Source organism: Scyliorhinus torazame, chromosome 17 (assembly GCF_047496885.1).
Source record: "Scyliorhinus torazame isolate Kashiwa2021f chromosome 17, sScyTor2.1, whole genome shotgun sequence".
In the NCBI taxonomy this organism is placed as follows: domain Eukaryota; kingdom Metazoa; phylum Chordata; class Chondrichthyes; order Carcharhiniformes; family Scyliorhinidae; genus Scyliorhinus; species Scyliorhinus torazame.
Genome location: NC_092723.1, coordinates 166,749,407 through 166,766,782, shown reverse-complemented (window position 1 = coordinate 166,766,782; position 17,376 = coordinate 166,749,407). Strand labels below are relative to the sequence as shown.

At 48.1% G+C, this 17,376-nt stretch overlaps 1 protein-coding gene across 2 annotated transcripts in view; it reads left to right on the top strand.

Annotated features, from left to right (window-relative positions):
• pkd1a (polycystic kidney disease 1a) overlaps positions 1–17,376 on the top strand; it is a 239,617-nt gene that overhangs the window by 172,497 nt on the left and 49,744 nt on the right. For both annotated transcript variants that reach the window (XM_072481591.1, XM_072481590.1), the window contains exons 23-29: positions 1,061–1,205; positions 2,132–2,734; positions 2,840–3,002; positions 4,906–5,158; positions 13,237–13,432; positions 16,228–16,398; positions 16,607–16,750. In XM_072481591.1, coding sequence (XP_072337692.1) covers positions 1,061–1,205; positions 2,132–2,734; positions 2,840–3,002; positions 4,906–5,158; positions 13,237–13,432; positions 16,228–16,398; positions 16,607–16,750 — 1,675 coding nt within the window. The remainder of the gene's footprint in view (positions 1–1,060; positions 1,206–2,131; positions 2,735–2,839; positions 3,003–4,905; positions 5,159–13,236; positions 13,433–16,227; positions 16,399–16,606; positions 16,751–17,376) is intronic.

Sequence of the window (17,376 nt, the reverse complement as noted above, 5' to 3'; positions counted from 1 at the left end):
TTATCCGCCACTTGGGATATATTTGCTCTGTAACTTGTTGATGAAAACCAGGAGAATCCTAGCGGGAGACTTTTTAATCAACGTTTGTGATGGCGTGGACAGCACACCCAGAGTTACTGACAGAAGGAAAGACTGCACTCACATGTTTCCTCCCATTCACTCCCATTCTACAAGTCTGGGGTGGGAAACATGGCTGTGTGGGCTGCACTCTCATCTCTTAATCCGAAGGTTGTGCGTTCAACTCCCATGCTAGAGACTTAAATGCAAAAACCTAGGTTGAAACTCCAGTGCACTACTGCACTGCTGCAGATGTGGCATTAAACCAGGGCCCATTTGCCCACTCAGGTGGATGTGAAAGATACCATGGCACTATTTGTAGTAGAATAGGGAGGTGATGCTTGGAATTGTGGCCAATATTTATCCCTCAATCAACATCACTGATGATCATTGTAATGCTGTTTGTGGGAGCTTGCTGTGTGCCACTTGGCTGCCACGTTGCCCTTCATTGAAACAGCGACTACACTTCACCTTACTTTGTTGGCCGGAAATCAATTTGGGACATCCTGAGGCTACGAAAGGCATCATAAAAATGCAACTATTTCCCCCCCCCTTTTTTTTGCAATGCAAGCGAGGTTTGCAGTGAAGTAAATACCTCAGGAGCCAGGAGGATTTCCAAAAAAATCACAGCCCCTGTTCATTCGGTGAGCTAGTCTGTCGAAGGAAAAGGGAATAAATTAATTTGAGATCAGAATGCATGGAGAGGACTGCGGCTACTATTCGTTAGGGAGATCAAATCCAAGATAAACTGGTTATACCACAGCCTGTTTCCTTGTTGGAATTAATATTCAATTGTAGAATTCATCAATTGGATAATCAGACCATTGACTTTAGTCGAATCAACCTTTGTGGGCAAGGAAGAACTTGTAAGAACTTTTTCTCGGATTAAATTGGGAAGCATTCCGGAGAAAATGAGATTGGCGAAATCTTTGGAAGAAACTGGCGCGCTGAAGCCAAGTGGGCCTTTTTCTCACTCGGTTCTTTCTTCTGTCCTTCTTACTAGGTTATCAGCAGAGAATTAATTTGTAGCAAGTGCCAGAAGCAGACATTGTTTGCCCTGGACAACATGATAACAGTCCTCCAAAAGGAAACTGGACAGGGTAAAATGACACCGACCTCCATTGGGGATAACATCCTTGTCACTGTGGGTAAGCTCAAGACAATATGGCGAACGGAAACATACACAATATTGGGAAGTGACTGTAGCTCGAGACCAGTGTTGCCCAATATGCTCGCCAATCACCATGCGCGGTAAATCGGCCACAGCCGTGCAGGGCAGAAATTTACGGCCCCTCCCACCGGTGGGACGGTCCAGTCCCGCCAAAGCCCATGGGCTTTTGAATTGCTGGCTGAACTTTCTGACCTTGCCTCTCCCCACCACCACCACAAGGGGACAGTAAAATCCCGCCCGTGGAGAATTGATGCTCCTCATCGGCTGAGGAATTTTAATCCGATGGACATTGGGACCGTGTGGCAGCCCGTTCCATTGAAGGTGGGACTGCAGCCTCTGTCTAACAAAACCCATGGTCTCGTCAATAGTCAGTCAAAAATCCTGCAGGAGAAACGATCATTAACGTTAAAAGAAATTGCAACTGTGCTCCATTGAGGAAGTGAAAGGCTGTTGAGATATTTTACTTGCTAAACCACAGCTGGTTAGTGATTATTTGCTGCAGCGAAAAAATATTCTTTGACAGGGCAAGTGCATCAGTGCTCATCCATAGTCCTGTCCCTCAATCCCAATTCATCATTGATTCACCCCATCCTTTGGCCGTATTTTGTATCATGTGGCAGAAAGCTGATTACCACAGCTTTGGCGAGCGTCAAAACCTTATTGAACAATCACTGGTCCAAACAAAATCTTGTTGCCTCAAAATTTAAAAAGGCTTGGCCTTAATTTTGTGCAATTGTGTAAAACAAGGCTTTCATTTTTATTCCCATTGATGTCGGAAAGCACGTGATCCGGAGTTCATTGCACATAACATGCCGGAAGGGATTAATTCTCTCACTAACTTTCCTGCATCAGACAACCTGCCTGAATGGAGATATTTGACATTTGAATTTGTTTGTTCTACAGGAGGCCTGATTGATATGACTAATCAGTTGGTTCCAGTCATGAGTAAGGTCACCAGCTCACCTACTGGCAAACCCGAACTGGTGGCAACAAAGGCCTATGACCTCTCCATGAGGTTGATGCAAATTCTGATGGGTACGCGAGTCCTGAACGAAGAGCCCTTGAGCGTGTCGGGTGCCAGGATGTGGGCTCAGGGCAAACGGGCCGACCCCGGCCATCTGCTCTGCTTTGCCAACAGATCAGGCTGCCAGTTCTCCATCCCGCCATCCTTCAACAGTGTGTTCTCCAACCTCAGTGACGTGACCCAGGTCATGTTCCTCGTGGACTCCAATCCCTTTCCTTATGGTTACATAAAGAACTACACCATTTCCAGCAAAGTGGCTTCCATCGAGTTCAAGACTGACAATGGGTCGCAGATTCCCATCGAGAGCCTGGATTCGGAGAAGGCCATCACCGTTACCATGTCGACCAGCTCTGCAGCGAGAAACGTCACCGTTAATACAACCGTTATTGCAGCGAGGAGATCAGTAACTGTGAATGTCACCTCCGGGAATTTGAATAGAAAGGCTGGGCTCCACATTCAGGTCACGTATGCAGTTTTGAATGGTACGTATAAGAAAACGGAGGTAATAGGTTGAGGAAAGAGCTATATACATTCATATATCATGGAATTTATGACTGCTGTTTCTCCTCCAATCATTCTAATTATAGATTCAGGGGTTTCCAGTGCCAATGAAGCTGAGGCCTTTATTCAGGTCCTCCTCCACAATTCAACAAACCCAAATGAGCAGAACTTCAAAGCCAGAAAGAGAATTAATTTGGAATCAGTAAGAGGATCAGATCACAAGCTCTACACCTTCTTCTTGTCTCCAGAGTAAGTTTTCTTTAAATATATATGTAGAAATATTTCTGTCAAAAACCATGCAGTAATTGGTTTTAATGGGACATGATGTAACGGGACTAAGACGCAAGCTACCCAACATTAACTCAAAACCACATAGTATACATGCTAATACATACGGGCAGCACGGTAGCACAAGTGGATAGCACTGTGGCTTCACAGCGCCAAGGTCCCAGGTTCGATTCCCCGCTGGGTCACTGTCTGTGCGGAGTCTGCACATTCTCCCTGTGTCTGCGTGGGTTTCCTCCGGGTGCTCCGGTTTCCTCCCACAATCCAAAGACGTGCAGGTTAGGTGGATTGGCCATTATAAATTGCCCTTAGTGACCAAAAAGAGTTAGGAGGGGTTATTGGGTTACGGAGATAGGGTGGAAGTGAGGGGCTTAAGTGGGTCGGTGCAGACTCGATGGGCCGAATGGCCTCCTTCTGCACTGTATGTTCTATGTTCTAATACAGTGATGGGAGCCCATCCCCTACTTGGAATGTCTGAGGGCTTCAATGGGGCAAATTTCCTGTCCTTTATGTGATGAACATTATTTAATTGCCGGGTAAACTGGTCAAACATCATTTGATGCCAAGTTCTGTCACGGGGGAGTTGGGGAAAGTAGTAGAGTTGAGGCTCCCTTAATTTGAACATCATTACATGTTCATCCATTAGTCACTGGAGAAGGTGCAGATCGTCCTTCCATCCCTGTTTCTATAGCGATTGCGAAGAAATTGATGACACTGCTGAGGAAGGAAGCTGTGGGAGAAATGAAGCAAAAGAAACTCTGGCAACACATGTTATAAATTTGGCAATGCCTGAGGAGTTGTCATTCTGTCTGAGCAGTCAGTCAACTCCCACAGTAATGGGAGCAGCGCAATGGTTTCTCAACTGGCGTGGGAGAGGTATAAACACCGTGAAGCAAGAAAGCAACTTTGATAGTGTGTGTGTAAGTGTGTGCGTGTGTGTAACTGTGCGTTTGTAAGTGTATGTATATCAGTGTGTGTGTCTGTGCGTGTCTGCATGTAGCATGTATAAGTGTGCATGTGCGTGTGTGTGTCTGTGTGTTGTGTCTGTGTGTGTAAGTGTGTGTGTTTGTGTGTGCATGTCTGTGTAAGTGTGTATCTGTGTGTTGTATCTGTGTGCAAGTGTATGTGTGTGCATGTGTGCGTGTATGTCTGTGTGTTGTGTCTGTGTATGTGTGTCTGTAAGTGTGTGTGCTTGTGTGTGTAAGTGCGTGTGTGCCTGAATGTGCGTGTGTATGTAAATATGTTTGTCGGTGTGTATGCATCTGTCTGTGTGTGTAAGCGTGTGTGTCTCTGTGTTGTGTGTGTGTGTGGCTGCATGTACGTGTGGGGAGGTGGGGCAGACATGCCAGGTAGTCTCTGGCAAGGCAGAGGTTGGGAGCAATCGAAAGGCCGGGGTGGAGTCATCAAGGAAGGGACAGCCATTTCTGCTAGTGGGCCCTCCATAAGGCACAGTTTTTATGTTCAGAGGGGTCCACAGTCCACTCTGAGCCTGCTGGGAGGATCATGGATATACCTGGCTGCTTTGCCATTTGTTGTGGGCTCCCTGCTCACTGTGTCTCCCCCCCCCCCCCCCCCCCCCCCCCACCCCAAGTAAAATATCAGCAGCGACAGGAAGAGGCCCTTGAAGGGAAATTAACACCCCAACCTTTCCATCCAATGTTACACCCCCTCCGCCTGCCAGCATGTTCCTGAGGGTCTGTAAAATTCAGGCCATGGTATCTGTGTCCGGTAGGGGTTGGTACATAGATAGTAAAGCAAGAAAAAAAGTTGGCATATTGTTCAATTTCAAGTTGCACCACACACATAGATCAAAATGATTACAGTCCAAAGCAAAAGTTATTTATTCCAGTTCCATTTTTATTTTCAGTACTGATGACACAACAAAAGATTATTATTTGAACATCACAAACTTTTATCCCTCGTCCTCTGTGCAAGCTGCTGTCGGTGTCTACACTTCACTTTGCCAGTATTTCAACATGACTGCCATGAGCTGGAAAACTGATGGGATTTTGCCTTTAGAAGACACCACCCCAGACTTGGCTGTGTGCCTAACGCAACACCTGACGGCGTTTGGAGCGAGTCTTTTTGTGCCACCTAATTCAGTTGTGTTCATCAGCCCTGTGAGTACTGCGTGCCTGACGGTAAAAATCTCGGAGAGCTCTGCTGTCCTCCAGTTCGAGCGCCTTCTGCATCTTCAAACTAGACCACTCCATCAATGGTGGCCGTGCTCAGCTGCCTGGGCCTACGACCTGGAATTCCCTCCTCAAGACTCCCGATCCCTCTCTCTGGTTTAGCTCACTGGGCTAAATCGCTGGCTTTTAAAGCAGACCAAGGCAGGCCAGCAGCACGGTTCAATTCCCGTACCAGCCTCCCCGAACAGGCGCCGGAATGTGGCGACTAGGGGCTTTTCACAGTAACTTCATTGAAGCCTACTCGTGACAATAAGCGATTTTCATTTTCATTTTTCATTTCCTGCCCTCCTTTAAGTCGCTTCTTAAAGCCTACCATCTTCTGGTGAAGGTTGCAGTGGACTGCCCAACTGTGTTGCCCCATGACTATGTACCTGTTAGCTGGGCGGACCGTTCCACAGGTCACAAGCTTGCTAGGGGTTAGCCATGAGAAGATACACCCCACCACTGTACAGGCGGCTTAAATGTATACAAAACATCTGGGGCACAGAGGGCAATCCAAGTGGATAATGTGAATGTGCTCCATCTGCAGCTGGAGAAGGGCCAATTGCTTCAGGCCTCCACCCTAAGGGTCCACTCCACCCAGCCCCACTGAATACTCAACCAGTCCCCTCCCTATTCCACTCGAGTCTTCCTGGCAAGCAATACCCTTGACCCGGTCATGTGTAAAGTTATGCAAAATCCTGAGAAATTTCCTGCGTGTGTTTGTGATACAAAATAACTCCACAAACTGCATGAACGTCATAGAACCCTGGGCAGGTTATTTAAAGTAAAATCGCTCCATTTTTAAAAGTATTTTGGAACCGGAGGAGGAAGTGTGGGGTACAGCTGTGACATTGGCACTGATTGGGAGGGGAGCAATTTGAGGTGATGCATCGCCTGCCGTTCAGGTGGATTGGCTCAAGCGTGACTGGCTTATTTTCCTGTTTCCAAATACACCAGGCTGAAGGGCAACAGTGGCAGAATTATGTTGGGTGTTCGCTTTCATTGAGAATTGCCGAGGATTTGTCCTATCCTACACCCTACATTTCCTCCAGTTTTTAATGGAAATACTCGATAAGAAATGGAAAAAGGAACATGGGCGCAATCTATCAGCTGCGATGTTCCCGAACGGGAGCACGACACGGCCGGTAGAGGCATCCCGCAGGCTCCCCGACAGCCAGTATCCCTCGCGGGATTTACCCAGGTCTTCGCGAGGCATCGTGATCAAAAACCTGCCCACAATGGGCGGAACCAAGCCTTGTGCACCTAAGTAGGTTTCAAACCCGCTTCGGCATGCTGACCCGGGATCTATTGGGCTCCCAAAATCTTCCTGCCCCCCCCCCAGTCCCAGGGGGGAGGCAAAATGGGGCATGCGATGCCTGAAAAGGGGAACCCTCTGCGACCCCATAGTAGGGTGTCATCACTTGGGTGGAGTGCGGGGTAGTTCCCATGGGGCGGGTGGGTGACATTGCCCGTGGGTGGAGGCCCTTAAGCCCACTTAGAGATTAAGGGGTGAGATTTATTGGCTGCATTGCTCTCAAAAAGAAGAGCAGTGCAAAAAAGTGACTAAGTGTGGTGAGATAGCGATGGCGAACTCGCTTACGTTCAATCACGCCCCATGACTTTGAAGATGTTAGGTAGATCATTTGTTATTGTAATACAACCTGTTTTATATACATGGCTAAATTGTGTTTATATCCTTGAGCATGTCCCATCATTTCTTTATCGGTGGCCTTGTCTTCAGCTGCTAAAGGCCTACACTGTGGACTTCGCTGAATAAACCTCCCCCATCCTCCTGTCACTTTGACCGGGCTTTTTGTCACATGACTCGGCGTCAAACCTTTGTTTGGTAGTTCCACCATGAAACACCTTCGGACGTCTCATATATTGACGAAACATAGAAAATATGAGCTGGAGGAGCCGTTTGGCCCTTAGAGCCTGTTCCGCCATTCATTATGGCCATGGCTGATCATCCAACTCGGTAACCTGTTCCCGCTTCCCCCCCCTCATATCCTTTGATCCTTTTAGCCCCAAGAGCTATATCTAACTACTTCTTGAAAGCATGCAGGGCGTGGATTCTCCGGCACCCAGCCGGGTGTTTCTTGGCGGTGCCGTTCGCTGGCAGCGGGATTCCCAGCTCCCGCCGTTGACGATAGAATCCCGCTGCCAGCGAACGGCCGGAGAATTCCGTCCACAATGTTTTGGCCTCAATTGCTTTCTGTGGCAGAGAATTCCACAGGCCGACCTCCCCCTGGGTGCAAAGAGTTCTCCTAGCCTCAGTCCTAAATGGATTAATCCGCGTCCTGAGACGGGGACCCCTGGTTCTGGAATACCCCCCCACTTTTTTAAATGCAAGTTGTTGTTGAAACGATTCAGTCGACCACGTGGACTGTTCCTCGTGCCGGCTCAGAGCAAACTGGTTCAACATTTGTATTTTTTCCCGAGTGTTTGATGTGGCAGCGCTAGGTCTTAATGAGGCACAGAATGGGGGGGGATCAGTCACAGTAAAAGGCAGTAAGCCGTCGCAAATGGCTTCCATCTGGTTCTAGAAGCCGGACGTTGCTTCACAAACGCTTACCTCCTTGTGGTTCGGTTGTCTTTCACTGCCATGTCGTGTGTGTTAAAGCTCCTCCGGTCTGCTGCAGTGTTTCATTTGCTTCACAAAGGTTACTTTACAGGAAACTTAATTTTCCTCATGGGCACAGGTTTTGTAAAAAAGGGAGTTGACGTTCAAAGGCCCACTGCCACCAGGAAGCTTCCAGAAGCACAAACCTCGCAGACTCTGGCGGGGGAGGGGAGGATGTTGGTTAAAGCTCCCCTCTCCCCAAAGCCCAAAACATTACCCCCCCCACAAAATGAAAAATACACCAGTATTTATGGAGTGAGGGTTAATATTTTAAAAATGCTATAAATGTGTCGACAATTGATCGACGCTTGAAAGAGAAAAGTAGGTTAACCCTTCTTCCCTTGAAACTTTAATATGTTTCTATTTCTCCTCAATTTTGTCTCGGGGCCCATCAAATATCCCACTCAATTTTCAATTACATTTCCCTTCACCCCCACCCTCACCCCCGTTCATTCCTGCGCAGTCATTTCTAAGTAATGTGTATTATTTGGTCAGAACACGGGCATCTTATTCACTGGCTGCTGAGTTAAATGATTTTGGAAACCACAAACTTTTTAAAAAGTTCAGGAGGAATTGATCTGGTCGCACTCGATGCATTTTTGATGAAAAAGGGTGTTTGCCGCATTCCTCTGTCCAACGCCTTTGCCGACCGGACAACGTAACTTGAAATGGAAAAGGGTCCAAAAAAGCCTGATGACTTTTTCACCCCCCCATCCCTGTCTACAAGATCGGCAACGGAGAGAAAAGCTATTCAGTTCCTCTGAGCATACACGTGGAGAATTAAATTGCTCCACCCGGCATTCTTAATGATTCCCAGATTTCTGCTTCCTGCTCCTTGTACAAAGGCAAATATTCCATTGGCAAACCACTGTCTCACGCGTACAGCTTCCCCTCCAGCTGCACTGATGGAAGAGTTCAGGGTTACACACCTCTCCACAAAGCATCTCAACCCGGGGTCACAGTTGGTCAACAGGAGCTTTTGTCCACAGAGAGAGAGAGAGAGAGAGAGAGAGAGAAATGAAAATGACTCCTCATCCAAACATGTCCTGATGAATATTATAAAGCACAAATTGGGGCTGTCACTTAAGAATTCCATTTTTTCTTCAAAGTAAATCACATTTAACCATCCATCGATCACGGTGGGATTTGTTGCTTTAGCTGCACCCTCCTAAACTGTGGAGAAAATATTCTTTGGAGTCTATTGACTCTGGGTAATAAACGGACTGATATTGAGCGCAATTCACCCAAATAAAGACTAAGGGCGGGATTCTCCGTCCGCGCCCACCCGGTGACCAGAAATTCCCGCCGGAGGTCAACGGATCTTTACATGGTCCACATCCCGCCCGTAGCGATCCTGCGACGGGCAGAGCGGAAGAATCCAGCCCCAAGTGTCATTTTTGACTCGCAACGCCTCGCGAGATCTAAAGCGATCTCGCGCAACGTTGCAACGTAAATCCCACCCATTGTGGGTGGGGTCACATTTTGGCAAATCTGCATATTACAGCGAGACAGTAATGTGCAGTTTCCCGAGGCACCTGAGGCTTTGGGATTCATCCCCTTCGCCTCGGAGACCTCGGGTGAGCGCTGTTCAGCACTGATCTCCACGAAAGGGGACTAGACGGACTGGCACACGTGGGGGTCTCCAGGGGATCAGAGGCCCTCAGGTGCATGCCCTTTGGGAAAGGTGGTACCCTGGTAACTGACAGTGCCAGCCTGGCACTGCCATTGAGCCAAGGTGGCACGGCTAGCTGGCAGGGGCACTGGCAAGGTGTCATGAGGGCATTTATGGCGCAGTGGCGATCGTGCCGGAGGGTGCCCTGTGCTGGTGTGGGGGGATTTGAGGGGGGGGCCAGGGATCCTCTCATAGCACGTTGGGGGTCGGGGGTTGCATTGGGAGCTCCAGAGATTGGGATGCCATTTAGAAATCTCTCACTACACTGAGGGGTTTGCCGAGTGGAGTTCCTCAGTGCACAGACCAGGGCTATGTGCAGCCATGGCCGTGTGTTCTCCACTGAGATCCCCTATCTAATGCGAGTGGCATTTTATAGCTTTGTGTCACTCGGGGAAACATGCGGCTAAACGCGCTTGCTATAGCACTTTGTTCCATTTAATTAAATCCCGCCCTTAGAATTTTTTTCTGTATTGGGGAACAAAACACACCGGCAAGACTGGTTCCTCAGAGATTGGGGTTCCATTTTGAAAAGATTGAGGCCCCTCCCCCACATTGACAATGCGAAACCCCGCAGACATGGGCAACACACCCAACCCTCGAACCCCGAGAGGCAACCTCCCCCACCCCATCAATAAATGTTAGTGTGAGCTGCGCCCCTCCCCATCACCCAGGCATGACGGTGACCCTACCCCACACCCATCCATCCTTGTGGGTATCAGGACATCACCCCCACCCCACCAAGTCAGCATACCCACTATGGGGTCGCTGAGGGCCCGCCACCTTTAGGGCCTCCCTCTTTCCCCCCCCCCCCCTCCCTTTCAGAATCCCCCCACCCTTCATGATGCCTCTTCATACTGCCGTTCACCCACCCTTTCATAGGCATGCCCCCCAGGCCCTGCCCCATTGCTCTGAAAACCTGGCACCCGGGCAGTTTGTGGAGATCAGTACTAATCCGTGCCGGTGCGGCCGATGACTCCTGGGAGCTGGGACAATGCGGCCTCGAATGGGCCGTGCATATTTAGTTCAGCCTATTGCCTCGTTTACATATGAATATCTGGATCGCATCCAGTGAGGGCGTTCCAGATTGCGCCAGGCGTAGTAAGTCGGGTGACCGTGGCATAGTGGTATTGTCACTGGACTAATAATCCAGAGTACCAGGGCAATGCTCTGGGGAATTAGGTTCAAATCCCACCAGGGCAGATGGTGAAATTTGAATTAAAACATTTTTTTTTTTAAGAGTATCCAATTAAGGGGCAATTTAGCGCGGCCAATCCACCGAGCCTGCACATCTTTGGGTTGTGGGGGCCAAACTCACGCAAAGGCGGGGAGAATGTGCAAACTCCACACGGACTGTGACCCAGAGCCGGGATCAAACCTGGGACCTCGGCGCCCTGAGGCAGCAGGGCTAACCCACTGCGCCACCGTGCTGCCCTGTGAAATTTGAATTTAATAAAAATCTAGAATTAAAAGTTTAATGATTCCCATTGACGATTGTCGTAAAAACCCATCAGGCTCACTAATTGTCCTTCAGGGAAGGAAATCTGCCATCCTTACCTGGGCTGACCTACATGTCAATGTGGTTGACTCTTCCTAAGGGATGGGCAATAAATGCTGACCCAGCCAGCGACACCTACATCCCCTGAACTAATAGAGAAAGTAAAAACGAAGAAATAAAGACTCAGAATCGGAGGGCGCGAAACCCGTTTTCTTCCTCCCCCACGATGCACCTGGCACAACAGGATTGACGCCAGGCGCAACGTGGTAGGAGAATCGCGGCCACTGCATCAGCTGACAATTCTGCATTTCTCACAGTGTATTGGGGCAGGAGGAAACATTTTGCCTCATGCAACAAGTTGCACCGACTGAATGGGTGCTGGAGGTACTTTCAGTAATAATGTTCAAAAGCAAATTGGATAAATGGGAAAGAATGACAGGACATGATGAACAAGCAGGTGAATGGAATTAATTGGGTAGCTCCGCCAGAGCGATGGTACAAACACGTTGGGCCGAATGGCCTCTTGTTACATCATTCCATTGGAAGGATGTGATTGCACTAGAGAGGATTCCGAGGAGATTCACCAGGATGTTGCCTGGGTTGGAGCGTTTCAGCTGTGAAGAGAGGCTGGATAGGCGGGAGTTAGACCATAAGACATAGGAGCGGAAGTAAGGCCATTCGGCCCATCGAGTCCACGCCACCATTCAATCATGGCTGATTTCAACTCCATTTACCCGCTCTCTCTCCATAGCCCTTAATTCCTCGAGAAATCAAGAATTTATCAACTTCTGTCTTAAAGACACTCAACGTCCCGGCCTCCACCGCCCTCTGTGGCAATGAATTCCACAGACCCACCATTCTCTGGCTGAAGAAATTTCTCCTCATCTCTGTTCTAAAGTGACTCCCTTTTATTCTAAGGCTGTGCCCCCGGGTCCTAGTCTCCCCTGCTAATGGAAACAACTTCCCTACATCCACCCTATCTAAGCCATTCATTATCTTGTAAGTTTCTATTAGATCTCCCCTCAACCTCCTAAACTCCAATGAATATAATCCCAGGAGCCTCAGACGTTCATCGTATGTTAGGCCTACCATTCCTGGGATCATCCGTGTGAATCTCTGCTGGACCTGCTCCAGTGCCAGTATGTCCTTCCTGAGGTGTGGGGCCCAGAATTGCTCACAGTATTCTAAATGGGGCCTAACTAATGCTTTATAAAGCTTCAGAAGTACATCCCTGCTTTTATATTCCAATCCTCTTGAGATGAATGACAACATTGCATTTGCTTTCTTAATTACGGACTCAACCTGCAAGTTTACCTTTAGAGAATCCTGGACTAGGACTCCCAAGTCCCTTTGCACCTCAGCATTATGAATTTTGTCACCGTTTAGAAAATAGTCCACGCCTCTATTCTTTTTTCCAAAGTGCAAGACCTCGCACTTGCCCACTTTGAATTTCATCAGCCATTTCTTGGACCACTCTCCTAAACTGTCTAAATCTTTCTGCAGCCTCCCTACCTCCTCCATACTACCTGCCCCTCCACCTATCTTTGTATCATCGGCAAACTTAGCCAGAATGCCCTCAGTCCCGTCATCTAGATCGTTAATATATAAAGAGAACAGCTGTGGCCCCAACACTGAACCCTGCGGGACACCACTCGTCACCGGTTGCCATTCCGAAAAAGAACCTTTTATCCCAACTCTCTGCCTTCTGCCTGACAGCCAATCGTCAGTCCATGTTAGTACCTTGCCTCGAATACCATGGGCCCTTATTTTACTCAGCAGTCTCCCGTGAGGCACCTTATCAAAGGCCTTTTGGAAGTCGAGTTGTTCTTCTTAGGGCAGTAAAGGGTAAGTGGATTACCAGAGGTACCCAAAATGATGAGGGGCATAGAGATGGTAGATCGGAAGGAACCTTACTAGAGGAGTCATTAACCAGGGTGCTATAGATTTAAGGTAAGGGGCAGGAGATTTTGGGATTTGACTTTAATTGGAAGAATTGTACAATGCGTGGTTAATCTGACATTGAGAGGTTATAAAATAGGTAAAGTCAAAATGGTCCCAAGCTTTTGTTACTGTTTATCTTATGTGTTTAAGGCTTCCATGAGCAAATTGTTGCACCCCTCCCAAATCATGCAAAGATCTTTTTGCCTTCCATGCTGTTGGAATGTTTAATGAAGACATGTGAGAGGATGAGAGCACTTTTAAAAAATCTTTCCTTCTCCTGCTATTTTGATCAGCATTCGCCTGTTATAAAGAACTACATCGTCTTGCTCACATGTGGCATCTGCTTTGTGATCTACGCTGTCTCAGCCATCATCGTCCGGAAGCTGGACCGGATAGACATAAATCGAGTTGGAGTCATTCCCCTGTGTGGAAAGAATGGCTTCTACAAATATGAGATCCTGGTGAAGACTGGCTGGGGCAGAGGGTCAGGTGAGTGGCTGCATTGTTCACTCAGTTATTGAACATAGAATCCCTACAGTGCAGAAGGAGGCCCTTTGGCTCATTGAGTCTGCACCGACTTTCTGAAAGAGCACCTTACCTAGGCCTACTCGCTTGCCCTATCCCCATAACCTCACCTAACCTGCACACCATTGGAATGTAGGAGGAATTCGGAGCACCCGGAGAAAACCCACACAGACACGGGGAGAAAGTGCAAACACACAGAGTCACCCAAGGCCAGAATTGAACCCGGGTCCCTGGAGCTGTGAGGTAGCAGTGCTAGCCACCATGCCACCGTGCTGCCCTGTCACTCATGCCTTTTATTTCTTAACAGTTCTGAAGCAATGGGTCCCACTGATTCCTGGGATGGCAGGACTGTCGAACGAGGAGAGGTTCATGGATCATAGAATTTACAGTGCAGAAGGAGGCCATTCGGCCCATCAAGTTTGCACCAGCCTCTGGAAAGAGCATACTACTTAAGCACACGCATCCACCCCATCCCTGTAATCCAGAAACCCCACCCAACTTTTTGGACACTAAGGGGCAAATTAGCATGGCCCATGACTTGCAGGTGGACAATTGTTGTGGTTGGGTTTATCCACGGAATCCCTCCAGCACAGAAGGAGGCCATTCGTCCCATCAAGTCTACACTGACCCTCGAAAAGAGCACCCTACCTAGATGCATCCTCCGCCCTATCCCCGTAACATTTAAAAATGGAGTCCCGATCTCTGAGTCCCCGAAAAGATTCCCTCCTCACCCTTTCCCAACACCCACGCCGGGCAGCCTCGACCCGATCGCGGGTGTGCAAAAAATGCCAGCTTGGCACCTTGACAATGCCCATGCTAGTGCAACCTGGGTACCTTGGCACTGCCAGGATGCTAGACCAGCAATGTCAGGTTACCCCAGTGAGACCAGCAGTGCCAGGGCGCCACCCTGCCCAAAGGGCATGCAGCTGGAGGCCTCTGATCCCCTTGGAGACTCCCACGAATGCCGTTCCATCTGGTTCCCATTTGTGGGGACCAGCACCAAACGACGCTCGCCCGAGGTCTCCGAGGCGAAGGGATTGAATCTCACAGCCACAGGAACTTCGGGAATCTGCACATCAGAGTTAAGCTAACTGCCTAGCATTAATATGCAGATTTGCTAAAAAGTGATCCCGCCCATTGTGGCCGGTATTCTCCCTGCAACGCCCGCGGGAAGGCGTTGAATCTCGCAAGGTGTTACGAGCTGGGTAGATACAGGGAGCGGGGTCTCCCAGCTTTCACCAGCCACGTTGCGCTGTGGCAAGCTGCTTTTCCAGTGCAGTGTGGCTGGAGGATCGCTCCCTCATTGCTTCTAACTGTGCAGTCTCCTCACTAATGCAACACAAATAATGGCCCACAACTTTCCTTTGGGTTTACTTGCGTTTATATATCATAGAATCCCTACCGTGCAGAAGGAGGCCATTCGGCCCATCGAGTCTGCACTGACCTTAGGAAAGACCACCCTACCCAGGCCCAATCCCCCGCCCTATTCCTGCAACCCCACCTTAAGGGGAAATTTAGCATGGTCAATCCACCTAACCTGCATATCTTTGGATGTGGGAAAAAACCGGAGGAAACTCATACAAACAGACTGTGCAAACTCCACACAGTCACCTGAGGTCGGAATCGAACCCGCGTCCCTGGCGCTGTGAGGCAGCAGTGCTAACCACTGTGCCACCGTGCCTGTGCAGATATCTTGTCCTTCATTCCCTACGCACTCTTCCCATGTCCAGCTTCTATTCACAGACCCTTGCCTCTGATTTTATCACTGCGGGAATGAAATTCAGAACCAAACATTTCCCACTTAATTCATGCACTAATTCACTGAGTCAGGCCTCAAGGTTGAATGTTTGTCAATGTCAGGATAGAATAAAATTAACTTGGGAGTTTTCAATTATGGTGTTTTCCGTTCGGCTCAACCAGCATTTTTCTCTGTTGTTACATTCGAGAATATTCAATTAAGACTTTCTTTCTGGCTTGGATCGGCTCAGTCCAGAACCACATTCTGTCCCTGGTATTCAAACTCCTGGCTAAATTAACAATTTACTTGGATCGATTTTCTGAATCCCCTTGACCGTATTGACAACTTCTGTTCGATGACCTTCAAGGACAATTCTTTTCAGGAAGAAGGGTGTCCAATTTAATTGACATTTCCTCATATTTAAAATTCCTGGTGTCTAAAATTCCTGGTTAACTCGGTGTTTCTCAGTTGGTGGTGCTCTCGTCTCTTGAGCCACCAGGAACTGGGTTTAAGTCCCACTCCAGGGCTTGAGCACGGAAATAACGGCTGGCGCTCCAGTGTAGTACTGAGGGAGTGCTGCGGGGTCAGAGGTGCAGTCTTTCGGATGAGAGGTAAAATCAAGACCCCGAACAGGTGGCGGTAAAAGACCTCTTGACACTATTTTGCAGGAGGGCAGTGGAGTTATTGCAGGTGTCCTTGCCAATATTTATCCCTCGATACACATCAGATTATCTGGTCATTATCGCATTGCTGTTCATGGGAGCTTGCTGTGCACAAATTAGCTGCTGATTTTCTACACTACAACAGTGACTACAAAACTAATTAATTGGCAGTAAAGTACTTCGAGACATCCGGGCGTCATGAAAAGTGCAATATAAATACAAGTCTTTTTCCTTTCTTCCTCTACCTTCCGAGAACTATTAATAGGCCTTTTGTACTGGTTTGTAAAGATTAAAGTAAGAGTTGTGAAATTAATAGATGATGCGACTGATGTGTTAAATTGCGTTTCATAAATCAACAGGCACATCATCCCACGTGGGAATCAGCCTGTATGGCAGAGAAGACAAGAGTGGTCACAGACACCTGGACAGTGAGGATGCTTTTCACAGGAACAGTGTGGACATTTTTCAAATTGCGACTGATAACAGCCTTGGTAACATCTGGAAGATTCGGGTCTGGCACGATAATAAAGGTAACACAAATTTTGACGACCAGTCGCCAATAACAATGGTCAACATATCTTTGGTTACAAAGCACCTTGATCTGACATGAAAATTAACACTCCAACCGTGAACAATAGTTAGTGCTAGTGGTGCTGGCCACAGGAACCTATTTCTCTACTCACCTCAATACAGATTCGTAAGCCCTTATGTTGATTATGCCTTTAACTTACTCACTAGGTCTCACCCCTTCGTGGTACCTGCAGCACGTAATAATTAAGGATTTACAGACCAATAACAGCTACTACTTTTTGGTGAATGACTGGTTGGCTGTTGACAATGACAGAAATGAAGGCCTTGTGGAAAAGGAGGTCCTAGCTGCAAGTAAGTCCATCTGTTTGGAGGAGAGATTAACAGGAGCGTGGCCATACCTCTGCCAGGGTTCTTCCTTCCAAACATAGGAACAAGAGGAGTGCACTCAACCCCCTTAAGCACATTCTGCCACTCAATTGGATCATGGTTGATCTGACTTAAACTATATCCACCCAACTTTGTTCCATCCCGCTTAAAACCTTTACCCAACAAAATATTATCGATCTCAGTTTTGACATTTTCAATTGGTCCTCCAGCCTTATTGAGGAAGAGTTACAGATTTCTACTCCCCTTTGTGTGAAGATGTACATATGAACATACGAATTAGGAACAGGAGAAGGCCACTCGGCCCCTCGAGCCTGCTCCAGCATTCTATAAGATCATGGCTGCTCTGATTGTAACCTCAACCCCACATTCCTGCCTACCTCCTGATAACCTTTCACCCCTTGTTAATCAAGAATCTATCCAGCTCTGTCTTAAAAATATTCAAAGAATCTGCTTCCATTTCCTTTTGAGGAAGAGTTCCAGAGACTTACGACCCTGAGAGAAAATAATCCTCCTCATCTCCTTAAATGAGCGACATCTTTTTTTTAAAACAGTGGCTCCTAGTTCTAGATTTTCCGACAAGTGGAGACTTC